Consider the following 27643-nt stretch of genomic DNA (forward strand, 5'->3'; position numbering starts at 1 on the left):
AAGAAATCTGTGAGCTGGGACTGTCTCCCACCCCTAGTGGGAGCGGGTGTCTGGAGGAGTCTCTCTCGAGAACTATGAAGCTCTAGTAGTAGTCTGCCAAGCTGTCGCTGGTCCGAGGCCTCCATCAACTGATGTAGTGAAGAGTGCTCCTCAAACAATCCTGCATATCTATCTCTGACCCCTTGGTGGGCTCTACATCTACATACAAAGCGATCCTCAGTCTCCACCTCCTCGCGGCACAATTTGCATATCCGCTCAGCTCTGGGAACCCGTGCCGCTCTCCCAGCCTCTATCTCTAGCTGATGTGATGAGACTCGTAGCTGTCCAATAGCAACGCGAGAGCTGTGTGGCATGTATACATCCATGTACCGCGGTCGATGTATAAACCCATCCCCTGAGATGCTCATAAAGTGGTCTCTGTAATACAGCATCTTCGGTGGTAGTGGGCTCTCTGGTGCTGTCCATGTCTCCTGTATGTAGTGCAACCATATGTCCTGTCTCAACACTCTGTTCCTCTCATTGAGAGAGGTAACCCCGTGGTGCTATCCATGTCTCCTGTATGTAGTGCTGCCATATGTCCTGTCTCATCACTCTGTTCCTCTCATTGAGAGAGAGGTAACCCCGTGGAGCAGACTGATCATACTGAAAAGGTGGCAACCGCTCGATGTCTATCCCATGATGTGAGAACCACTGTAGCATCTGTGCATACCAAGATCTAGTGTATCGAGCCTCGGCCAGCTGTCTGGATGCCTCAAAAGCTCGGCGGGATAATCTCTCCGTGGGCATCTCTCTCATCCTGTATATAAAGGAGATCGTCTGGAACAATGCCTCCACTGCCATAGGTGGTGCAACAACCTTAGCTCGAACAATGTCGTGCTCACTTGTGCTTCTGCTCGCCTTCGTCTCTGTTCACCTGCAACCTGCTCGCCTGAGTCTCTGCGATCTGCTCGTCTATTCAATGTGCGACTTGCTTGTCTCCTCATTTAAGACTTGCGACCTGCTCTCTGCATCTTCCGTCTTGTTTCTCGCAACCTGTTCGTTTGCTTCCTGTGCTTTGTGTCTGCTTCTTGTATCCCGTTGATTTCTGCCTTGTGTTTCTCCTCCCTGTACATCACCTTCTCAGTGTGTGTGTGTGTGTGTGTGTGAGAGAGAGAGAGAGAGAGAGGGGGGGAGAGAGAGAGGCTGGGATTTGAGGCGTGCTTTCTGAAGTCTTTGCAGACTGCTGAATTAGGGTTTGCAGGTGAATTAGGGTCTGAAGTCTTTGCAGACTGCTGAATTAGGGTTTGCAGGTGCTGAATTAGGGTTTTCAAGTGCTGAATTAGGGTTTGAGAGAACGGGTTTTCTTTGCTTTTATACATGGATTTGGATGACCCGGCTGCTATTGTTGGTGGCATGGTTGCCAATAGCCTTAACATGGATCTTATTGAGGAGATGATCGAAAAGGATGTGGGTTATGCTTCAGATACCTCGGAGCAACAAAAACGTCAAAGGCTTGATGTTGATGCAAGCTACACTTCGGTGAATGTTGGAGAGAATGCAGAGGAAAGTTCTGAGGTACCTTCTCCGGAGTTTGCACGTTTGCTGCAGATCACTGGTGAGCTTTTGCAAGAATATGTGAAGGCAACTAGCGTGCAAATGGCTGCAGTGGATAATGGTGGTGTGGCTGATGTATGCATGGAGACTCCTTTGTTGCTACAACAGCTAGCAGATTTTCATGATCGTGCTGCTATCTTCTTCTTTACTGGGCGTATTCCGTTGTTGCCTCGTCTTAGAGCATGGTTGGGCCGCTTGGTGTCGCCTGAGGCACTTAAGTCATTACTTCGGACAGTCACCTTGTGATATTCCATTTGCTTAGATGGACAGGACTTTGGCATATTTGGACTACACGGAATGGGTTCATCTTTGATTCCTTGTCTAGAATACATGGGCACATTCTACGTATCCGCGGTTTGCTGCTTTGGCAGTTTTCTTCTCCTCTCTCAGCTCAGCTACTGGATGCAAATGTTGTTTCGTTATGGTCTACGGCAGCTCGGCTGGCTCATCTTTGATGCTTTTATCTGGGATGCTTATTTGGCTAGGAGGCTTTCTTATTAGTGTACAGGTTTGCATGTCATTATCCTTTAGAGGATCTTTTGTGGGGGTTTTTTTGGGGCCATAGGTTCTGTGTGAGCCATGTGGCTAATGTACATTTTTACATATAATATAAAACACCATTTCACGAAAAAAGAAGAAGAGAGAAATGACATGATATATTAACGTCTCTAAGAGGCCATAGTGGCCTATGAGACCAAAACTGAGAGTACATCTGAAGTTGGTGTCTCATCAAAGAGAACAACTAAATGAGACTAAAAAGTACAATAAACTGATTGTCCTACAGTTATAAGAACAGAACTGTAAGACTCCGAGATGATACTGAGTAGAAAATACTGGAAAATACTGAAAAATGTATATGAGGTAGATCCATGTATGCTGATCAGTTGAAGTGTTGCCCTCTCCTTAGATCAAGCATCTCCGCCATGGGGCTGTCTAGAATGGAGAGGTCGTAGAAGCGAGGTAGGCGACTCCGATGCCGAGCAATAATGGCTTTGATCTGGCGATGGTGAGGATGCCGTGGTCGAGATCCTTGTGGGCGTAGTCGACGAGCACGACATAAGATAATTGCTCTATCAGTTGTGACTACCTAGGAGTGTGGCCGGTGCCCTGATGGCCCAATGGAGGAGGTATCAGGAGGTGTGTGGGCTGGGTTGCTGGCAAGGTAGGATCAAAACGTACGTACGGATCCAATCCGTACCGTACGGGGATCCCCACATACGAATCGATCCGTACGGTTTTTTTTTTTGGTTTTGTCCTTCTGTGCGGCGTGCCTGCGTCTTGCGTCTGGACTCTGGAGGCCGTACGACCTCAACCTTCCGGTAAGGGCAAGCCGCCATGCTCTCTCTCCTCTACAGTCGCTCTCTCTCTTTCTCTCTCTTCGCTACTATCGCCGCCGCCTTCTCCCTGGGCCGCCCTCTGCTCACCACCGCCTCAGTTCGCCTCTGTCCTCACCGCCCCTGTTTGCTTCGCGCCTTTGTGCGTAGCCGCCCTCTCTGGTCGCCACTGGCGCCCAGTACGGCTGGTAATATGTTGGCCCGCCCCCCTTTCCCCACCCACCTTTGCTCAGGCCCCCATAACTCTCTCTCTCTCTCTCTCTCTCTCTCTCTGCATGGGAGACGTCCAGTCAGAGTACTCACCATGGAGGACATTGAGGATATCCGCCATCGACCGATGAGAGACATCTTTGGATAGTGAGGTGTATGATGCTTACCTTTGTTGCTGGAGTTTTCTTCCCAGATGTTATCCATTAGGAGCTCCTAGTACCGTACTTTTCCTCATAGTTGTTTCAGTTTCAGTTAGTTGTTTAGTTGTTTTTAGCTTTCCTTACACAGACATTGTATCAGATCCACCAATTGTTGTAACCTTTTTGGTCTCATAGGTCATTTTGGCCTTTTGAAGACGTTAATATATCATTTCATTTCATTTCATTTCATTTCTCTCAGAGCCTTAGCCCACCATCTGTGGACCGTGCACTGAGCTCTCAGCCTCTCTCTCCTTCAAGTCTCTATCTCTCTCTCTCTCTCTCCATCTCGACACCGGCAGTGACTACAACAGAGGATTAAGACCATACTAGCACGGCATGGGAGACGTCCAGTCAGAGTACTCACCATGGAGGACATTGAGGATATCCGCCATCGACCGATGAAAGACATCTTTGGATAGTGATGTGTATGATGCTTACCTTTGTTGCTGGAGTTTTCCTCCCAGATGTTATCCATTAGGAGCTCCTAGTACCGTACTTTTCCTCATAGTTGGATTAGCGGTTTGGGGCCTATGGGACACAGACCAGGCCACTGACAGAGATACACATAGCAGTATGGAACTGTAATGGTTCACTATGGGTGCAGCCTGGACGACTGGAGCATGTTATGGTGGGGAGAGACATCATACTTCTGACAGAGACACATCAGAGCCCAGAGAGAGGGCTACCTCGAGTAGAGGGATTCCAGTGGGAGTCAGCATACAGGAGGACCACACGCCAGGGTACCTCGAGAGGGTCGGGGGGAGTAGCAGTCCTATTCAGACGAGAGCTACAGGGGAGACTGAGAGTGGTAGCACAGGATCCAGAGGCCAGATACATGTGGATCAGCTTACAGCTCTCACAGGACAGGGTTATATACATAGCTCTATGTTACTTTTCTCCATCAGGATCCTCCTATGTCATTACAGAGGACATGCCACAGGAGGAGGAGATAGGAGCCTCGCCATACACTTGTCTGTCAGAGGAGATTATGCATTATTCTACACTAGGGGAAGTATTTCTTACGGGCGACTTCAATGCCCACACACAGAGCAGACAGTGTGAGGTGTATGACTATGATGACATGGAGATCCTCCACCCTGTGGATCCAGAGGAGATAGGGGCTAGTCGGGCATCAGAGGACACTGGACCAGACAGAGGACATTATGGAGACCACTTACTAGAGTTGGGAGCCAGGCATCGTCTCGTTATTTATAACGGGATGCTACAGTGGCCGGGATCAGGAGGACTGACATGCTTCCCACATGGGGGTCATACACGGACCGGAGGCACGGTGGTAGACTACATTATGGGGTCTTTGGAGGCATCACAGCTTGTCACCTCATTCTCCATTCCACCTCGTCCTATTGGGGCAGATCATACATACTTGGCATTTTCACTAGCCGGGTCACCAGTATCACCAGCCCCCCACATACCGACGCCACACACTACCATCTACTTCACACATGACATGGCAGACATATACACTGGCAGAGTAGAGGATGGGCTCCTACTCATGGATCCCCTGGCATCTATGGATACCATTACAGCCCAGCTCGCATCACTCCTACACACGGCTGCATTACAGAGCTTCCCACATCGTGTACACTCAGGAGAGCCTGCGAGACCTGGGACTATGTCCCAGAACAGATGGTATGATGACGAGTGCAGAGCCCTATACTCACGACTCCGCATACAGAGAGCCTTGGGAGCCATCACAGAGCAGGAGTCGAGGAGAGAGATGAGGAGACTTACTCGCCGCAAAAGGCGGGCCTTCGCAGAGATGCAGGAGCTAGAGATCTTTCATTTCTTCATGAGTAGAGATAGCCCTGTCTCATGGCGGCACTTCAGAGAGCCCCGGACCCCGACACCTATTGCAGACCCACAGACATGGCACACATATGCAGAGGGTCTATACCATGCCCCACAGCAGCCACCTATACCTCAGCCACAGGAGCCTCGACCCACCACAGCTAGCTTCTTTACCCACTCGATGGTACAGGAAGCTATCCGCCGCCTACAGCATGGACGGGCCGCCGACCATATGGGCCTGCAGGGTGAGCATCTCATATATGCAGTAGATTCTTTAGCTCCTTTTCTTGCACACCTGTTTAACAGGGCACTAGCAGAGGGTTTGCCTGCGGAGTGGACGATGCACACCATTGTGCCGATTCACAAAACAGGGGATATGCTCGATCCGAGCAACTACAGGACGGTTATGGTTGGCCACGTGCTGGCCAAACTCTATGGTGCAGTGCTGGAGCAGGAGCTTAGCTTATATGCTGAGCGAGCAGGTTTACGCTCTTCAGGGCAGGCAGGCTTCAGGAGAGCTTTCTCTACCACTGACCATGTATTCACTTTGAGATGTATGATTGATCAGGCCAGAGTGAGGAAGAGAAAGCTCTATTGCTGCTTTGTGGATTTCCGCAAGGCATTTGACACAGTACCACGAGAGAGGCTCTTTCAGCGCCTGCAGTCTCTTGGCATACCAGCAGATATGATATGGGGCATCTATGCATTATATGAGCAGGTTTTTGGGCGAGTCAGATGTCCAGGAGGTATGTCCGAGACTATTGCTAGCACCATTGGTGTGAAGCAAGGATGCCCACTTTCCCCCACGCTATTTGGGTTATACATTGATGAGGTGGCTGACTTCATTACACAGGGAGGCGGAGATGGAGTTGATTTAGCAGGTACCTCAGTACATATTATGCTCTATGCTGATGATATTGTATTAGTGTCTGAGTCCCCAGGGGGTCTACAGCAGCATCTACATGCACTCCATGATTTCTGCACACAGAGGGGTCTTACTGTGAACCTTGGGAAAACCAAGGTTATGGTCTTTCATACATCGAGACAGGGCAGGAGTCATCTGACATTCACTCTCGCAGGATGCCAGGTGGAGGTGGTGACATCATACGTGTACCTAGGGGTTACCTTCTCTGCAGCAGCCACACGCTTTACCATGGGTTCAGCAGCCAGAGCTAGATTGACACGGGGATATGCAGCATTGGCTATGCTAGAGAGACAGTGCCACCAGGCGCATTTTCAGGAGCCCCGGACGAAGGGGTGGCTATTTGACACATTAGTCACACCGGCATTGATGTATGGAGCAGCAGTATGGGCGCCAGGCCTTGCTACCCATTGGTGGACACAGATAGAGAGACCACAGGCCCTCATGATGGCACGCATGATACGCAGCAAACCGTCAGTACCTCATGACATTATCCGAGCAGAGTTTGCTGCGCCTCCTATGATGGTAGAGGCCATATTTCAGACTATATGCCTGCTAGACAGATTCAGAGAGATGCCACAAGACAGATTATCATACAGAGCTTTTCAGGCATCTAGACAGTTGGCTGAGGCAGGAGACAGAGGATCATGGTATGCACAGGTCACACATTGGTTCTCACAGCATGGCCTAGACATGGATCATCTACCACCATTCCAGTATGACAGGGATGCACCACATATCCGTCTCTCTCATAGTGAGAGGAACAGAGTATTGAGACAGGATCTATGGCAGCTCTATACACGAGAGACATGGATTTCGCCTACACAGCCTCTTCCACCGAAGATGCTATACTACAGAGATCACTTCATGAGTATCACTGATGATGGATTTATAGAGAGGCCTAGATACATGGAGGGCTTTTTACCACACGGCTCCCGAGTGGCTATTGGTCAGCTCAGAGTTTCATCACACCGATTGGAGATTGAGACTGGCAGAGCAGCACGGATCCCCCGAGAGGAGAGGGTATGCAGATTGTGCAGAGAGGAGGTGGAGAGTGAGGAGCATTATGTATGCAGATGCAGAGCATATACAGCCATCAGAGAGAGATATCCCATTTTATTCAGAGAGCCACATTCCCTACGCCAGATCTTTGAGGCAGCAGACCAGCGCATACTGGGGAGATACATTCTAGACATACAGCGCCACAGAGAGACATTATTACAGGCTCAGACAGCTCCAGAGGGGGGGCGACAGACACAGATTACTACATTTTTTCAGAGATCCATACCCCTCCCAGCCCCTACACGGCAGGGAATTACTCTCCAGAGAGCAGAGACACTTAGAGCCCGCAGGAGACAGAGGACACCTGGCTTTCGGACACCACGCCTATACCAGAGAGAGATGACAGAGATCAGAGCTCAGTTTCACAGAGAGGGTGCGGAGCGACTGGCTCGCTTCAGAGCACACCCAGGCATGTTCTTCAGGGAGCTGTGGACACCCCCTTCACTGATGTATACCATTTTATACCCCCAGTATGGTACAGGATGGAGCTAGCTAGGTTGCATATCATGATTGTATACTCCATGCATATAGCTTTGCATTCTCCTAGTAATAGAGCTCCATCCCCTGCACACCCAGATTCAGCTTTTTTATTCAGTACTTTTTCATTTTGTTGGGATGACAGAGGATACCCCATACATGTACTCCGATTTGTCTCATAGGCCGAGTTCGGTCTTTTGGAAGACGTTAATAAAATCTTTCTTTCTTTCTTTCTTTCTCTCATACTTTTCCTCATAGTTGTTTTAGTTTCAGTTAGTTGTTTAGTTGTTTTTAGCTTTTCTTACATAGACATTGTATCAGATCCACCAATTGTTGTTACCTTTTTGGTCTCATAGGTCATTTTGGCCTTCTGAAGACGTTAATATATCATTTCATTTCTCTCCCTCTCAGCTGAGCTGCCCACTAAATATTATGCATTGATACGTATTTTTATGTATTTTTACCAATGGTACGTATTTTTATGTACCTTAAAATTTTTTTTCCCGTACCAAACAACGTACAGTACGTACGGATCCGTACAGTACATAACGTTTGGTACCACCTTGGTTGCTGGTGCTGGTGCCGAAGAAATCTGTCAGGGTCCCCTGGCTAGGTACATCATGGCTCGGCCTCCTGTCTGCCAAGAGGGTCTCTCTATGTCTCCTGATCTCAAGTAGAAACAATCCGAGGCATCTCTGATCCTCAAACTCCATGACCTTGCGTAACGGCCCAAAACCCTCTCAGAAGAGGCAGTGATCTCTCCCTCGGATCTCATAATAGACTGTACATCGGCAAATGTAGTGTTCCTCTGTCTCTACCTCCTGGTAGCATAGCTGACAAATGCAGTCATCCACGATCTGATGCACATATCGCCCTGTCTCAATCTGCAGCTGGTGTGATGAAGTCCGGATTTGTCCAATGGCACAACGTATCCCATGTGATAGGTGTACATCCATGTACGCCGGGCGGGTGATAAAATCATCCGGTGAGAGGTGTAGAAAATGGCTCTTGCAATGAGCTATTGTTCGTGCCCAAGGGCTCAAGGGGACTAGTCCATGTCATCTCTGTGTCCACTCTGATGATATCCATCCTGATCACGCGGTTTTGCTCTGAGCGGGTGAGATCCAAAAATGGACAATCCAGATTGTACTGAAAGGGTGGTAGTGCCTCTATCCGCAAACCATGTAGGTTAAACCATGATCTCATCTGAGCGTACCAACAATGAGTATCTCCATCCTCTGCCAACTGTATGGATGAGGTCAATGCCAATCGGGAGTACCTCTGCTGAGGGAGCTCCCATAGCCGCTGTAAAAAGGTAACTGCCTGGAATAGGGCCTCGGTTACTACTGGTGGGACACCCAACTCAGCCCGAACAATCTCATGTGGTACTGATCATTTGCTCCGAATCATGCGAGCAATCATCATAATCAGTGGTCTCTCCATTTGCCTCCATCCCTCATCTGTCCCTCTCTGAGATCTGTGATGTATACTGGGTCCCTGAATTGGACCTCTGTACAGGAGGGTCGGTGTGACAAGCGTATCCAAATAGCCACAATTTGGTGCGTGGCTCCTGAAACTTTGTGTGCACACACCCTCTCAAGTACCCCCAAGGCTGCATGTCCTCGAGCTAACCTAGCTGCTGTTGCCTCCTTGAGGGAGAAACGCAGTCCTGTGAAAGTAACTCCCAAGTAGACATGACTTGACGTACTCTACCGGCTCCCCTCGGAAAGTGAACTAAGGCTATGATCTCGTCACCCATGCCTGTGTGGTGTTAAACACCATAAGCTTGGTTTTCCCAAGGTTCACTGTCAGATCTCTATCCGCACAGAAAGCCTGTAATGCATCCAGGTGTCTCTGTAATCCCTCCGGAGAGTCTGAGATTAGAGCAATATCATCAGCATATAACAAGATGGGTATCAACACCCTTGCTAGGCATGCCCCTGGGCCTCCCAATCTGTCTACATAATCAAAGACCGCATCAATGTACAGTCCAAAGAGGGTGGGCGATAGCGGGCATCCCTGCTTCACCCCTATCATGTTGGTCACCCTATCACAGAGAGAGAGAGAGAGAGAGAGAAATGAAATGAAATGAAATGTTATATTAACGTCTTCAAAAGGCCATAATGACCTATGAGACCAAAAGTTACGAGAGAGAGAGAGAGAGAGAGAGAGAGAGAGAGAGAGAGAGAGAGAGAGAGAGAGAGAGAGAGAGAGAGAGAAATGAAATGAAATGTTATATTAACGTCTTCAAAAGGCCATAATGACCTATGAGACCAAAAGTTACATCATGGTGGATCTGATACAATGTCTGGATAAAAAAACCCAGAAAATGAAAAATAAAGATGATACTACTGGCACCTAGAAAATGAAACTGGAACTGGAATGTAGTGAGGGGAGGGTACGCTATGGAGGTGAGAGAGAGAGAGAGAGAGAGAGATGTATTAACGTCTTCAGAAGGCCAAAATGACCTGTGAGACCAAAAGGTTACATCATATCCATGAGGTACATCATCCTGGGTACAAAATAGTAATAAAGATAGATATAAAAAATCTAGAACTATAAAATCTGATCTAGGTACATGAGCAAAGAGCTCTCATATATCCTAATACATCCCTCATGGGCCGTTGTGACATGTTGCTCAAGGTGGTAAAATTGAGTTGGCGCAAGAAGGTCGTGCGATGATAGGAGATGATGGCCCGGATCCTCCTGTGGTGGCGTGGCCGTGGGCGAGGGCCATGGGGTCTGGGGCGTCGAGCTTTGCATAACGCCGTGGCTCTGTCGAGTGTCACACCTCTCGACCGAGCTCCTGCACTAGCTTGTGGTCCGGGTATGATGGGTGGATCGGCCCTCAGAGTGCTGGTATGGAAAAAGTCGGTGACAATTCTTTGTGCTGGTCCTCGAGCAAGTACAATTGATCTGGATCTCACTAAGGACTCCCTATGTCTACGGAGCTCTAGAAGAAAAAGTCCCAGACATCTCTGATCCAGGAAGTCCATGATCTTGGAAAGTGGTCTGAACCCAGCTCGGAAGAGGCAGTTGAACCTCCCCCGAATCTCATAGTATACATGGCATCAGCATATGTAATGATCCTCTGTCTCGGGCTCTATGTGACAGAGGTGGCATATCCTGTCCTCTGGTACGGCCGCCCTGGCCCCATATCTTGCAGTCTCCACTCTCAGCTGGTGGGACGAGGTGCGGGTCTGACCGATCGCACATCTCACCCCAAAGGATAGGTGTGTGTCCATGTAGCGTGGGCGGATGATGAAACCATTATTTGTCAAGCATAGGGGGTGATCTTTGTAGAAGGCCATCTTCGTCCCCAGTGGACGACTAGGTGAACTCCATGTCCTTTGAGTATCCAGTCTGACAATGCCCTTCCTGAAAACCCTGTTCCGCTTTGTGCGGCTGAGAGCAAATGATGAGGCCTCTATGCTGTACTGGAACGGGGGGAGTGCCTCCATCTGCATACCATGCATGCCAAACCAAGTCCCTACTTGTGCATACCAGCACTTTGTATCTTCCTCAAGTGCTAGCTGTCTCGAGGACTCCAGGGCTAGCCAGGGGTATCTATCAAGTGGAAGCTCCCATAGCCTGTGCCAGTATGTCACTGTCTGGAATAGAGCCTCTGTCACTATCGGTGTAGCCCCCATCTCTGCCCGCACAATCTCATGTGGCACTGATGGCTTACTCCTAATCATGCGTGAGATCATCGCCACTAGGGGCCTCTCCATCGGCTTCCACCCATCATATACCTCCTCTGTATGTCTCGGCCGGTTCTCTCCTCTGTCTCTTGTTGTGGTATAAGCTAGGACCCCAGATGGGGGCACCATATAGTAGTGCAGGTGTAACTAGAGTATCAAATAGCCAAAGCTTCGTCCTCGGCTCCTGAAACTGTATCTATGAGCATTGCCTCTCTAGTGAGCCAGGGGCTGCATATCCCCTCATCAATCTAGCTTCCCCCGCCTTCCGCATCAAGAACTAAGGTCCAGCAAAAGTAATCCCAAGGTATACATATGAGGTAACGTACTCCACAAGCTCTCCGATGTATGTAAGCTGTACTGTAGATCTACTTATCCACTGTGAGGAAGTGTTAAAGATCATGACCTTGCTCTTTCCAAGGTTCACAGTGAGGTCCTGGTCCTCGCAAATGGCCCGTAATGCATCCAAATGCCTCTGCAGCCCCTCTAGTGAATCAGAAATAAGAACAATATCATCTGCATACAAGAGGATCGGTATTAGGGCTCCTGCCAAATGTGTTCGTGGTCCTTCCTGTCTGTCTATGTAATCCGAGATCTCGTCAATGTATAGACCAAATAGAGTAGGAGACAAGGGGCAGCCCTGCTTCACCCCGATAGCGCTGTGTATGATCTCTGAATCACCTCTTAGAGCCCGTACTCTGCCTGTGACTGACTCATAGAGTGTAATGATCCCCCAAAGCATCTTTGTTGGCACTCCCATATCTTGCAGTCTCCTCATCAGTCTGGCCTATGGGACGGTATCAAATGCTTTGTGGAAATCCACAAAGCAGCAGTATATGCCTGTGAGCTCTCCCCTCCCCAATGATCCCCCGTAGTGTAAAGATATGATCTAGTGTGGAGTGCCCTCTCCTGAAGGCTGCTTTCCCCGGACCTCTGAGTCTCTGCTCCTCGGACCATCTACTAAGCTTATGCTCCAAAATCGAACCATAAATCTTGGCCAAGGTGTGACCAATCATGATAGTCCTGTAGTTGTTGGGGTCTATGGGGTCACCTGCTTTCAAGATAGGTACAATAGTATTCGATGACCAGCTGGTGGGGAAGCCCTCACATAAAGCCCTGTTAAACATGTGAATCAGTAAAGGAGCTAGCGTGTCCCTAGCATGGGAGAAATGCTCGGTGAGGAGTCAATCATGATCTTATGCTCCCCCAGTCTGCATCTTGTCAATAGCATCTCTCACCATGCTCAGGTGAAAGAAGGAAGGGTGTGGGAGACGAGGTACAGGTGGAGAGAGAGAGAGAGAGAGAGAGAGAGAGAGAGAGAGAGAGAGAGGCCAAGGAAGCTCAATGGGTTCTCAATACATAATTTTATATTGATTTGTTTTTTCCCAATTTTCAGGAGTTGTCAAATGAAGAAATTTTACAACGAATTCAAGTAAAGCCAGATATTCGACGGAGCGAGGTATCTATTTATTAAAGTTTTTGTCTCTATATGCGCACGCGCGCGTGTGTGTGTGAGTGAGAGAAAGAGAGAGAGAAATGAAATGATATATTAACGTCTCTAAGAGGCCATAATGGCCTATGAGACCAAAACTGAGAGTACATCTGAAGTTGGTGTCTCATCAAAGAGAACAAGACTAAAAAGTACAATAAACTGATTGTCCTACAGTTATAAGAAAAGAACTGCAATACTCCGAGATGATACTGAGTAGAAAATATTGGAAAATACTGGAAAATGTATATCAGGTAGATCCATGTATGCTGATCAGTTGAAGTGTTGCCCTCTCCTTAGATCAAGTATCTCCGCCATGGGGCTGTGTAGAATGGAGAGGTCATAGAAGCGAGGTAGGCGCCTCTGATGCCGAGCAATAATGGCTCTGATCTGGCGATGGTGGCGATGGTGAGGATGCCATGGTCGGGATCCTGGTGGGCGTGGCTGACGAGGACGACATAAGATAATTGCTCTATCAGTGGTGACTCCCTGGGAGCGTGGTCGGTGCTCTGATGGCCCAATGGAGGAGGTATCAGGAGGTGTGTGGGCTGGGTTGCTGGTGCTGGTGTCGAAGAAATCTGTCAGGGTCCTCTGTCTAGGTACATCATGGCCTGGGAGCGTGGTCGGTGCTCTGATGGCCCAATGGAGGAGGTATCAGGAGGTGTGTGGGCTGGGTTGCTGGTGCTGGTGTCGAAGAAATCTGTCAGGGTCCTCTGTCTAGGTACATCATGGCTCGGCCTCCTGTCTGCCAAGAGGGTCTCTCTATGTCTCCTGACCTCAAGTAGAAACAATATGAGGCATCTCTGATCCTCAAACTCCATGACCTTGCATAACGGCCCAAAATCCTCTCGGAAGAGGCAGTGATATCTCCCTCGGATCTCATAATAGACGGTACATCGGCAAATGTAGTGTTCCTCTGTCTCTACCTCCTGGTAGCATAGCTGACAAATGCGGTCATCCACGATCTGATGCACATATCGCCCTGTCTCAATCGCAGCTGGTGTGATGAGGTCCGGATTTGTCCAATGGCACAACGTATCCCATGTGATAGGTGTACATCCATGTACGCCGGGCGGGTGATAAAATCATCCGGTGAGAGGTGTAGAAAATGGCTCTTGTAATTAGTCATTTTCGTGCCCAAGGGCTCAAGAGGGCTAGTCCATGTCCTCTCTGTGTCCACTCTGATGATATCCATCTTGATCACGCGGTTTTGCTCTGAGCGGGTGAGATCCAAAAATGGACAATCCAGACTGTACTGAAAGGGTGGTAGTGCCTCTATCCGCGAACCATGTAGGTCAAACCATGATCTCATCTGAGCGTACCAACAATGAGTATCTCATCCTCTGCCAACTGTATGGATGAGGTCAATGCCAATCGGGAGTACCTCTGCTGAGGGAGCTCCCATAGCCGCTGTAAAAAGGTATCTGCGTGGAATAGGGCCTCGATTACTACTGGTGGGGCACCCAACTCAGCCCGAACAATCTCATGTGGTACTGATGATTTGCTCCGAATCATGCGGGCAATCATCATAATCAGTGGTCTCTCCATTTGCCTCCATCCCTCATCTGTCCCCCTCTGAGATTTGTGATGTATACTGGGCCCCCAAATTGGAGCTCCATAGAGGAGGGTCGGTGTGACAAGCATATCAAATAGCCACAATTTTGGTGCGTGTCTCCTGAAACTGTATGTGTGCACACTGCCTCTCAAGTCCCCCCAAGGCTGCATGCCCTCGAGCTAATCTAGCTGCTGCTGCCTCCTTGAGGGAGAAACGCGGTCCTGTGAAAGTAACTCCCAAGTAGACATATGACCTAACGTACTCTACCGGCTCCCCTCGGAAAGTGAACTGAGGCTCTGATCTCGTCACCCATGCGTGTGCGGTGTTAAAACACCATAACCTTGGTTTTCCCAAGGTTCACAGTCAGATCTCTATCCGCACAGAAAGCCTGTAATGCATCTAGGTGTCTCTGTAGTCCTCCTGGAGAGTCTGAGATTAGAACAATATCATCAGCATATAACAAGATGGGTATCAACACCCCTGCCAGGCATGCCCCTGGGCCTCCCAATCTGTCTACATAATCAGAGACCGCATCAATGTACAGGCCAAAGAGGGTGGGCGATAGCGGGCATCCCTGCTTGACCCCTATCGTGCTGGTCACCCTATCAGATAGTCCGCCTGGAGCTCAGACTCTACCTGTCACACAGACTCATACAAAGCATATATCCCCCACTGCATATCCTCGGGTACCTCAATGTCATGCAATCTGTGCATAAGCCTGGCACGTGGTATGGTATCGAATGCTTTGCGGAAGTCCACAAAGCAGCAATATATCCTTCTCTTCTGTGCCTTGCCCTCTTCAATAAGTGCCCGAAGTGTCAGTATGTGATCCAAGGTAGTAAATCCTCTCCTGAAGCCAGCCTGTCCATGTGCTCGATGACCATGCCTCTCTGCCCATCGGCTCAGCTTCGACTCCAATATAGAGCCATATAATTTGGCCGAGTAATGACCAATCATGATCGTCCTGTAGTTGCCTGGTACCATGGGGTCCCCACTCTTAAAGAGTGGTACAATGATATGCTCTGTCCAGCTTTTCGGGAAACCCTCACAAATGGCACGATTAAACACATGTACGATGAGCGGAGCCAAAGTGTCTCGTGCATATGAGAAGTGCTCTCCAACTAGCCCATCATGATCCTGTGCCTTTCCATTCTGTAACCTATCTATCGCATCTAGCACCATCCGCATAGTAAAAAAGGTGCTGCTAGGCGGTCTAGCTCCCAGTGGAGGGGGGGTGGGGGGCTGTCCTGGTGCATCATATAGCTCTCTAGCATAAGTATGCCATGCCTCAGGTGCAGTAATCGGAGTACCAGGCTGTCTTTCCTGAAACATCTTCCATGCCCTCTTCCGGGGGGGGGGGAGAGAGAGAGAGAGAGAGAGAGAGATATTAAGCACCTACTACAGACCCAATGGGCCTATGAGACCAAAGTGATACAATAATGTCCATGGCATATCTCATCATGGAATGGAAAATAAAACAGAAAGAAAACATAAACATAGCTATCTCACTTGGGTGATACAAAACTGTCCATGAAAACTCATCATGGAAATACTAAGAATATAGAAACATGAGAGCAGCATCAGCTTCGAGTAGATGATATACCACTCTCCAAAATATCAAGCATGGGGCTAATGAGTATGGCCTAGAGGTCTCCCTCAGCTATGTCAAAGGTAGCTCGATGGCGGTGGAGCATGTCCTGGATTTGGAGTTGATGAGGTGATCTTGGTCGACGGGGGGGTTGGGGGCGTCGGGCACGCTGGAGTGCCGAGGCTCGGTCCGAGGTAACTCCTCTCGGGCGAGGTAGGTCTGGAGCAGCTTGTGGAGGGTCCACAAGATCCACTATATCGGTGTTCTCCAGCTCTTGGGTCCGGAAGAAACTGGTGACGGTTGGCTGGCGAGGTAGGAGGCGGGGTGGCTGGGGCAGAAGCTCTCTCAAGAAGGTGTCCCTGTGTCTACAGACCTTAAGCAGTAAGAGGCCTAGGCAATGCTGGTCCTAGAAGTCGATGATCTTGGAGAGTGGACCAAATCCCTCATGAAATAGACAGAGAAACCTCCCGCGGATCTCTTAGTATATTGGGCAGTGGCATATGTAATGCTCCTCCGTCTCAGCCTCTGTGTGGCATAATCGGCAGAAAGAAAGAAAGAAAGCTGTATTGACATCTACTAGAGGCCGAACTCGTCCTATGAGAGAAATCAATGTACAACTATCAATGTCTTCTGGATGTCCAGGAAAAAAAGGACAAAATGAACATGAAATAAAGTATGAAAGTAATGAGCTAGGGGGGGGGTGTGATGGATGGAGCACTACTGCCAGAGGCTCAGTATGCAACCTATATGCGTAGGGTATACAAGAATGCAATGCAGATCTGTCTAGCTCCAACCAGTACCATAAAGGGGGTGTAATATGTGATACATAGGCGATGGCGAGGCAAAAATACCTCGGAGCATGATCTCCGGGTGTGAGTGTAAGTGAACTAGCTACTCCTGGATATGGTACTGATGTCGAGCCCGTATCTCTATGATCTCCCTCTGATGTAGTGTGGGAATCTAGTAGCCTGGTGCTCTCGGTCTCCGTTTGGCTCGGAGGTCCGCAGCGCGCTGAAGTGTAACCCCCTCCTCTGTCAGGGTAGGGCACTGGGATAGATCTCTCGAAGAAATCAGTGAGCTGGAGCTGGAGTTGTCGCCCACCTATTACTGTGGTATGAGTCTGTATCAGTGTCTCTCTGTGGCGCTGTCTCTCTAACAAGAACTGGCCAAATTTGCGATGGTCTGCGGACTCCATGATCTGGCGGAGTGAGGGATGGCCACTGAAGATGGTGGTGTATCTCTCTCTAATGACACTATATGCTCTGCATCTGCATACATAATGTTCCTCACTCTCGACCTCCTCCTGGCATAGTCTGCATATCCTCTCTGCTCTGGGGATCCATGCTGCCCTACCTGCCTCAATCTCAAGCTGGTGTGATGACACTCTGAGCTGGCCAATCGCCACTTGGGCACTGTGAGGCATGTACACATCCATGTATCCAGGTCTCTGTATGAATCCATCCGTTGGGATACGCATAAATTGATCTCTGTAGTATAGCATCTTCGGCAGTAGAGGCTGACTGGGTGTAATCCAAGTCTCTTGAGTGTATCGCTGCCATAAATCGTGCCGAAGGACTCTGTTCCTCTCACTGTGAGAGAGCTCGATGTGTGGTGCATGTATATCATACTGGAAAGGTGGCAGGTGATCTATGTCGAGACCATGCTGAGTGAGCCACTGTATCATCTGTGAATACCATGATCTCCTATCTCCACTCTCTGTGAGTTGCCTGGATGCCTCAAAAGCTCTATGTGAGAGTCAATCTGATAGCATATCTCTGATCCTCTATATGAAGCAGATCGTCTGGAAGGGCCTCTACTAGCATAGGAGGTGCAGCAAACTCCGCTCGGACAATGTCATGTGGGACAAAGGGTTTGCTGCGGATCATCCGTGAGAGCATGAGAATCTGAGGCCTCTCTATCTGAGACCATGTGGAGGTGGTGAGCCGAGGTGCCCATAGTGCTGCAGCATACATCAAAGCAGGGGTGACTAGTGTGTCAAACAACCACCCCTTCGTGCGGGGCTCCAGGAAGTTTTCTTGGTGACATTGTCTCTCTAGCATGGCCAGAGCTGCATACCCTCGTGTGAGTCTATCCCTAGTTGCCTGTGCCATAGTAAATTTTCTTTGCGGAGTCGCGAATGTAATCCCCAAGTACACATATGAGTCTACCACCTCTACCTGTCCTCCTGCTAGTGTGAAGATGGCCTGTCGTCGAACCGGCGCTGAGGTGTGGAAAAGCATGACCTTGGTTTTCCCAAGGTTCATTGTAAGTCCCCTCTGTGTGCAGAAGTCATCGAGTGCATGGAGATGATGCTGTAGTCCCATTTGCGACTCAGAGACCAAAATAATATCATCTGCATATAGCAGAATGTGGACTGTGGAGAGAGAGAGAGAGGAAGAGAGATTAAGCATCTACTAAAGACCCAATGGGCCTATGAGACCAAAGTGATACAATAATGTCCATGGCATATCTCATCATGGAATGGAAAATAAAACAGAAACAAAACATAAACATAGCTATCTCACTGGGATGATACAAAACTATGCATCGAAACTCATCATAGAATACTAAGAACATACAAACATGAGAGAAGCATCAGCTCCCAGTAGATGGTATACCACTCTCCAAAATATCAAGCATGGGGCTAGTAAGTATGGCCGAGAGGTCTCCCTTAGCTATGTCACGTGGAAAGGTAGCTTGATGGCGGTGGAGCATGTCCTATATCTGGAGAGCTGATGAGGGGATCGTGGCCGACGACCTGGGGGCCGGGGGCGTCGGGCACGCTGGAGTGCAGAGGCCTGGTCCAAGGTAACTCCTCTCGGGCGAGGTAGGTCAAGAGCAGCTCGAGGAGGGTCCACAAGATCCACTATATCGGTGTCCTCCACCTCTTGGGTCCGAAAAAAACTGGTGATGGTTGGTTAGCGAGGAAGGAGGCAGGGTGGCTAGGACCGAAGCTCTCTCAAGAAAGTGTCCCTGTGTTTACGCAGCTCAAGTAGGAAGAGGCCTAGGCAACGCTGGTCCTAGAAGTCAATGATCCTGCAGAGTGGACCAAATCTCTCATGAAACAGACAGTGAAACCTCCTATGGATCTCATAGTATACTAGGCAGCTGCATATGTAATGATGCTTTTCCGTCCCAACCTTTGTGTGGCATAATCAGCATATCCTCTTCTCTCTGGATCTCCGTATGAGCTTCCCGGCTTTCAAGATGCGCTCAGCTCTACCTGTCTCCACTCTGAGGCGGTGGGATGAAACCCATATCTGGCCAATCACAATCCGCATAGCATGGGACATGTGAACACTCAAGTAGCCCGGTTGCTAGATGTATCCATCCTCAGTGAGCGCGAGGAAGTGATCTCTGTAGAAGTGCATCTTCGTTGGGAGCTCTAGAGATGTGATCCATGTGCAATGGGTGTAGAGGCCGAGAAGATCTAACCGGATAACCCGGTTGGTATCCTTGTGAGAGAGCCGGAGAAAAGGGGAGTCCAAATTGTACTGAAGGGGGAGTAGGCGGTCCATGTGGAGCCCATATACTGAGAACCAAGTGGAAACTAATGCATACTATACTACAGAGTGGCGCTCAAGTGCTAGCTGTCTTGAGGACTCCAGGGCAAGCCTCGGGTACCTCTGGGGATCCATATGACTTATGCAATGGAGGTATGTGACGGTTTGGAAGAGTGCATCCACTACCATCGGGGCTGTAGCAAGCTCTGCTTGGATAATCTGGTGTGGGATTGATGGTTTGTTGCGGATCATACGGGACAACATCATGACTTGGGGCCTCTCAACTTCCTCATCGGATAAATGTGGCCCCAAAAGGCTGCTCCATACGTCAAGGTTTGTGCGACGACGGTGTTAAAAAGCCAACCCTTCCTCCTGGGCTACTGGAAATGTGTGTGGACGCACTGCCGCTCAAGTAAGCACAATGCTGCATATCCTCGTGTCACTCTGGCATGTGTTGCGGGAAGCATGGTGAAGCGTGGGCCATAGGATGAAACAATCTCCACAGGATCCCCTTTACATGTATGTGAAGCTTAATCTGTATGTGAAGGAACGAGAGGTATTAAAGACCATTACCTTGGTTTTACCAAGGTTAACGAGAGGTCCCAGTGAGTGCAAAAGTTTTGTAAGGCATCCAACTACCTCTGAAGCCCCTCGGCTGAGTCTGACAGGAGGACGATGTCATCTGCATAAAGTAGGATGGGGATCAATATGCCTGCTAGTGTGGGACCAGCCCCGCCTAATCCGTCAATGAAGCTCGAGATCTCATCAATGTAGAGGCCGAAAAGTGTGGGTGATAGAGGGCAGCCCTGTTTCACCCCAAGAGTGCTGGAAATCTCCTGTGATGTATCTCCTGGGGCTCTCACTCATCCAATGACGGACTCATAGAGGGCGATGATGCTCGAAACCATGTCAGATGGGACTCCTATCTCCTATAGACGGTTTAGGAGGCGTGCTCGGGGTACAATATCAAAAGCTTTGTAGAAATCCACAAAGTAGCAGTAAATCCTGTGATGTCGTGCCCTACCCTCCTCGATGATGGCACGGAGGGTGAAGATGTGGTCAAGGGTAGAGTAGCTCCTCCGAAAGCCAGCTTGTCCTGAAGTGCATCCGTGGCTCTCTGCAAATGAACTAAGCTCTGTCTCTAGCACTGATTCATGGCCAATGTGTAGCCAATGACAATCGTCGTGTAATTATTAGGATCAAGTGGATCTCCGGCTTTGAGGATAGGGGTGATGGTGTTGGTGGACGAAGAGGGTGGAAATCCTTCACAAAGGGCTCTATTGAACATGTATGCTATTAGGGGCGCTAGGTGAATAAAGGGTTGATACAGCCTAGCTCATCACCCTTTTGCTCACCTGTGCTCTTAGTGCAGAAGAAGGATGGTTCTTGGCGCATGTGTATTGATTACAGGGCGCTAAACAAGAATACCATCAAGAATCGATTCCCCATATCGAGAATCGATGACATTTTGGACCGCTTACAGGGCTCCACAATTTTTAGTCGTATTGACTTGAAAAGCGGGTATCATCAGATACGCATTAGACCCGAGGATGTGCATAAGACAGCATTCCGAACCACGTTTGGGTTGTATGAGTTCTTGGTTATGCCCTTTGGTTTGACAAATGCGCCTGCCACCTTTAACAGAATGATGGACAGGATTTTCAGGTCTCATAGAGAGTTTGTGGGCACATTCTTTGATGATATGATTGTGCATTCACAAACTGAGGAAGAGCATAGAAGGCATTTGGCCATTGTGTTTGCAGAACTTAGAAACCATAGGCTGGTTGTTAATGGCAAGAAGAGTGAGTTCTTTTTGCAAGAGAGACATTTCTTGGGGCATATTGTGTCTGCGCATGGAGTCCGTATGGATCCAGCAAAGGTGGAAGCGATTCTTAATTGGCCAGCTTGGAGGACCGTGCATGATGTACGCAGCTTTCTAGGATTGTGTTCCTATTACAGGCGATACATACGGTACTTTGCTGAAATTGCTTCGCCTCTTCATGCCTTGACAAAGAAGGCAACTCCGTTTAGATGGGCTGATCGAAAAATTACAGCATTCAAAAAGCTCAAAGAAAAGCTTACATCGGACCCAGTATTGGTGCTACCGGACCTCCGAAAGGCTTTTGTTGTCCAGTGTGATGCATGTGGAAGTAGCATTGGTGCGGTTCTCATGCAAGAGGGACATGTGATAGCTTATGAGAGTAGAATATTGCAAGATGCTGAGAAGCATTTATAGGTTTATGAGAAAGAGATGTTGGCTGTAATTCACACTCTTTCTACATGGAAACACTACTTGCTTGGGGCTGATTTCACTGTACAGACAGATCATCAGACCTTGCATTATTTCCTCACGCAAACTAAGCTTTCAGAGAAGCATATGCGTTGGGCAAACTTTTTGTCAATGTTTCACTTCCAGATTGTGCATGTGGAAGGCAAAAAGAATGTAGTGGCAGATGCTTTGTCACGCAAGCCACAGGTCTCTGCAGTTTCACTTGCTTATCATCATGAGCTTGATGAAATAAAAGAGCAGTATGCCCATGATGAGGACTTTGAAAGGTTGTATGATCAGATGTCTGAGGGACAGCGGCATGAGCACTATACTCTCAGAGATGGGTTTTTATTGATGCATGGCAGACTGTGTGTTACCAGGCCATTGCGACTCAAGGTTATGATTGAAAGTCATGCTCCACCATATGCAGGTCATAGAGGTATTGACGCCACGGTCAAAGCAGTGGAGACTTTCTTTTATTGGCCAACCTTGAGAAGAGATGTTGATGCCTTTGTGAGGCAATGCATCGTATGTCAGAAGATAAAGTTTGACCGTCAGAAGACACAAGGGTTATTACAGCCTTTACCTATTCCAAATAGACCTTGGGAGAGCATTGCCATGGATTTTATATTTGATCTTCCACGGACACAAACGGGAAATGATGGCATCTGGACTATTATATGTAGGTTCAGTAAGCAGGCTCATTTCATTCCCGTGCGTAAGACAATCAAAGTGGATCATATGGTGAAGTTGTTCATGGTGAACATCTTCAAGTATCATGGCTTGCCTACGTCTATCATTAGTGACTGTGATCCACGGATGACGAGTTTGTTTTGGAGAGGGTTGTTTGACAACATGGGTACAACTCTCAAGTTTTCATCGTCATTTCATCCACAAACAGATGGTCAGTCAGAAGAGGCTAACTCGACAGTGTTGGATCTTCTCAAGTGTTATGTGTCAGAGCACAAGCAACAATGGGAAAAGTATCTTCCTTTGGTGGAGTTTGCATATAACAACACTGTACATACCTCGACAGGCAAGGCGCCTTTTGAGATTGTGGAAGGAGGGAAGAAGGTACCACCCATTTTGCATACAAAGGATAAGATCTTTGAGGCTGATCAGTATGTGGAGAACTTGGATGAAGCTTATCGGAGAGTTAAGTTGGCCCTCCAGAAAACTCAGCAGAAGCAAAAGAAAGCCGCAGACCGTCACAGACGTGATTTACAGTTTGCATTGGGTGATTGGGTTCTTTTGCGCTTTGAAAAGGCTAGACTCAAGAAGATGAAGGGTAAAGAGCGCTTATTCCCTAAGTTGAGCATGCGTTATTATGGGCCTTTTCAGGTATTGGAAAAAATTGGTGAGGTAGCCTATCGCTTGAAGCTACCAGATCACTGGAGGATTCACAATGCTTTTCACGTGAGTCTCCTTAGACCTTTCCGTGGGGATGTGCCTGAGGATGTATCAGATGAGGCTCAGCCGGAAGTTGAGGAACTTGATGAGGTTCTGATTCCAGAGTAGATACTGGCACATAAAGAAAGGAAGGTACGAGGTAAAGTTTCCCGTCGCTATCTTGTGGAGTTCAAGAACTATTCACCGATGGATGCGAAGTGGATGGAGGAAGGTGACTTGACAGATTCACCTCAGGTTTTGCAGCTTTATCTTGATGCCTTTGAGTTAGAGCCGACTCTTGTTGTGGCTCATTCAGGTTCAGCAGAGCATGGGTTTGGAGCATTACCTGATGCTCAAGAGGGGGGTAGCACCTCCACTCCCTTCATACAGACAGGATCAGATGACATCTAGAGGTCGTTTGGTGCAGTTTTTATCTCACCCGAAGGTACTGAGGCTGACAGTACATCTGTTTATGGGACTTCTATGATATATGTGTACTAGTCACATGGAATTTTGTGGATATGTATGGTTCACAGTGGTATACAACTTGGATTATTACTACGCCATTGTTTTGCAGTGAATGATGTTGATACATGTGCATGGCTTAGAGAGATTGGGACGCTGATCTTGCCATATTGTATATTTCACTTTGGATATTTTGCTGTATCACCAGAATGCAATCGAGGACGCTTGCCATTTTTCAAGAGGGGGGTATGTCATGGCCTTGTGAAAATGGAACAGCACAAGTGTGGGCATGGTGGTTGCTGAGTCAGAATATTGAATGATTCACATGGGGGGTGCCCGGACAGAGTTAATGATGTGTGGACATCCCTAGGTGTGAAGGAGGGAACTAGAACATTAGAATTCTAATGTTTTATTAAAAGTTGCCCCTAGGCCTTAGTGGCCCCTAGGGATGTAACAATTAAAGTGGGGGGCCCTAGGATTATTATGGGGAGGGGGCAACTCCACTTTTGGAGTGTAAGCTTCTCTCTCCACTCTCTCTCTCTTCCTTTTTGGGAAACGTGCAGCCTACGTGCTGTTGGGATGCGTGGAAAAGCAAGAGGAGGAGGAGTCGACTGCTGAAGGGTGTGCTGCTGCTGATTTACTGTGTGCTGGAGCAGGCCGTACAGCATCCGTACAGTTCTGTACGACAGCAGGTACTGCTGTAGGCAAAGGCGGCGGCTGTGGAACAGGTACAGGTTGCAACAGGCGGCTGCAGCTGCAGAATTCAAGCAGTACAGTCTGGTACGATTGCAAGTACAGTCCTGTACTTGTGTAGGTACACTGTACGGCCAAAACAGGTGCTGGACAGGGCATCATCTGTTGCAGGCGGCACAAGCGACCAGCATCCAGACAGCAGGCGGGTTACTTCTGGTACAGCCCGTACAGTCTTGCACGGACAGGTACCAACAAGTAAATACTGGTACAGTGCTGTTTTTCAGGACTGTACAGATAGGTACAGCACTGAGTTGGATACAAGGAGGAGGGTACAGACAAGTACTTACACACGTATGAAGCAGAGTTGTGGAAACAAGTGCCTGCAAGTACAGATTGGTACCGTTACTTCCTCCAGTGCAGTTACACGGGCTGAATTTGGTAAGCTCCGCATCTGTTCATATATATCTCTTTCTACTGCTTTATATCTGTTGCAGATTTGAGCTATCTGGCCCCTTGTGAGAGGAGGGGTATGGCAGATTGACAAGGGTTGAGACAGAGTTTGAACAATACATGTATGTATGAGCTGAGATGTTGAATCAGGTGCTTGAGTTATGCCAGATGTATGTTCATGGCTGCCCTGCTTAGTGGTCTTGGCTGATCAGAGGGAGGCACATTGTGTTGCTTTGAGACACAGATCCGTGTACGTGGATCCTCTGTGCTAAGAGGTATTGTGGGCCGTCAGATTGGACATACAGGTGTAATCTCTTGGTTGATTTTGGTTGTACTCAGCCTTTCATACTTTTGAAATTGAATAAAGAAATACCGCAAGGGGCGCCAAGCTTTGGGGCCAACAGGTGTCGCTTTGTTTTCAGATTTGGGCACTCTAGCCTCAATCTTTTCTGTTTCATATCTAGACTACAAGTGGACGGGTGACTGCTGGTCTACCGCACTCTGGTTTCTATCAGAGGCCGGTTTCACCACCTCCACCCAATCTTTCTTAGTGGTCTGCAGTTCTTCCCACAGCTTATCACTCGCAGCTTTCAATTGCTCCAAGTCCTGAATATTTAGTCTCCCTTCCTCCACTGTATGGTCCTTGACCGTAGCCTTTAGGGCTTCCATTTCTTCCCGGAGTTCTCCTTTCACTGGGGTAGCCTCTAGCATTCCCTGTTGTTGCAGTTGGGTCTCTTTCAACATCTAAATCACCGCCTTCTGGTGGTTCACCTGTGCTGCTAATTCTTCAATCTTGTTGTTCTTGCCCTATATCTCCTTGCAAAGGCCTACCAACTGTTTTTCATGTTGGTTCAGGACCCTGTCCCCAGCACCGTCTTTTGTTTGCCCACCCAACACCGTCTTTTGTTTGCCCACAACAACTTCTTGGTGTTGTCCACTCTCTTGATGGATGCCTCCAGCTCCTGTAGATTCATATTTCCCCCTAGTTGCTGCCTTGGGGCCTGAGCAAGGGTTGGTGGAAACATGGTGAGCAACGGCTCAGCACAGTCAGTGGCGCTTGAGGGGGCGCAGCGGGTCAGAGGGAGAGGGCTTAGCATAGTCAGTGGCGCTTGAGGGGGCGCAACGGGTTAGAGGCGGAGGGCTTAGCATAGTCAGCGGGAACAGGGAGGCGGAGGGCTCAGCATAGTAGAGATGCAGCGCGGCACAAAACAACGATTGCGTGCGAGAAGGAAATAAAGAAAGAAAGATAGATATATAAAGCGTCTACTAAAGACCCCCAATGGGCCTATGAGACCAAAGTGATACAATAATGTCCATGGCATATCTCATCATGGAATGGAAAATAAAACAAAAAGAAAACATAAACGTAGCTATCTCAGTCGGGTGATACAAAACTGTCCATGGAATACTAAGAACATAGAAACATGAGAGCAACATCAGCTCTGAGTAGATGGTATACGACTCTCCAAAATATCAAGCATGGGGCTAATGAGTATGGCCGAGAGGTCTCTCTCAGCTATGTCATTGGGAAAGGTAGCTCGATGGCGGTGGAGCATGTCCTGGATCTGGAGCTGTTGAGGTGATCGTTGGCTGACGAGGGGGCCGAGGGCGTTGGGCACGCTAGAGTGCGGAGGCTGGGTCCGAGGTAACTCCTCTCGGGCGAGGTAGGTCCAGAGCAGCTCGTGGAGGGTCCACAAGATCCACTATGTCGATAATCTCCACCTCCTGTGTTACGATCCTGTGTTTTTCCCTATGGACAACAAGCAGGTGGGCACGGGCACGGGATGGACAGTGTGGTCAGGCATCAATTGGATGTGAAAAGAAAACTCATATAATGTGGCTAGCCCAAGTGTGAAAGGGGACAAAAAAGGAATTTTATTGTTTATAAGGTTTAATAACCTTTGAGGCTTATTATTATTTTGAAAAGCATGCGTTTTTTTTAACCTTTGCTTTTGGCATTTTTGAGAGAAAGCGCATCACCTCCTTATAAATCGAAGGGTGGCGGATTCGAGAGGGGAAGGTCGCTGGATGGTCTTCACAGGCGCATCCCCTGGAGTACTGCTACTGTTGGGCATTGCTGCTGCTACTGCTACTGCTCCTGCCGCCGCCGCCAGGTACCGCCGCCGCCGCCGCCGTCGGTTGCTGTTGCTGTTGGGCGCTATCAGGCGGGCTGTGAATAGCTCTAGGCACCAGGCAGGTTGCTGGTAGCGAAAGGACGCCAAGAGTGCTATGCGCACGGGCTGCCAGCAACCAGCGACCAGACAGGTGGACATCCAAGTAAGCGTCTGTTAGGCGGACAACCAGTCGGGCATCCAGGTGGACGCCAGGTGTGGAAAGGCGGTGCAGAGGATGGGCACACAGTAGTGAATTTGGCCAGGCACTGGTGGTCGTGGAGCATGTTGCTGGGTGGTTTTCTAGAGCATGGAGCAGACCGCATCACTGAGGCATTTCCGCAGCCAGATCGGACAGGTTTAGACTAGCATGATGGAAGCAGGTCTATGGGTTTTTGGCACCGTGATTGGATGGTGCATATATGTGGATTTATCTGTCATGGAAACAAACATTGGTCTTTCGAGAAGAAACGGGACTTTGGTATCGAGGATACAGGCCTATGGTTTATGGATACAAGTCTATGGTTTATCGGATACAGGTCTTTGGTTTCATATGGAGAGCATGCCTCTCGATTCATGTGAACAGGTTCTAGTTTTCTCGAGGTTACATGCAGGCTGTGACTATAGGAAGGACATATGGTTTGGTACAGCCCTACTGCTGTTTGGGAAAGGGTTCGTGGGATCCATGGTTGAGATGGAAAAGACCTTTTCAAGCAGGGAGGTGTCGTACAGGTGTGCCTTCTCTATGGAATGCTTTGCTGTAATAGCAAGAGTTCTTATTTGGAAAGTCCTGGGTGAAAAGCTAAAAGGGATCCTATTGGTAAAG

General features: G+C 48.7%; 1 protein-coding gene across 6 annotated transcripts in view; it reads left to right on the plus strand.

The window, feature by feature from the left end:
* Positions 1-27643, plus strand: part of LOC147606707 (uncharacterized) — a 93562-nt gene that overhangs the window by 56907 nt on the left and 9012 nt on the right. For 5 of the 6 annotated variants that reach the window (XM_086791776.1, XM_086791771.1, XM_086791775.1 and 2 more), the window contains one exon: positions 12702-12764. The exons of the other annotated variant lie outside the window; for it this stretch is intronic. In XM_086791776.1, the coding sequence (XP_086647902.1) occupies positions 12702-12764 (63 nt within the window). The remainder of the gene's footprint in view (positions 1-12701; positions 12765-27643) is intronic. 6 annotated transcript variants of the gene reach the window in all.

Source organism: Cibotium barometz, chromosome 57 (genome assembly GCF_041138505.1).
Source record: "Cibotium barometz isolate CiBa-2024 chromosome 57, ASM4113850v1, whole genome shotgun sequence".
NCBI classification, from domain to species: Eukaryota; Viridiplantae; Streptophyta; class Polypodiopsida; order Cyatheales; family Cibotiaceae; genus Cibotium; species Cibotium barometz.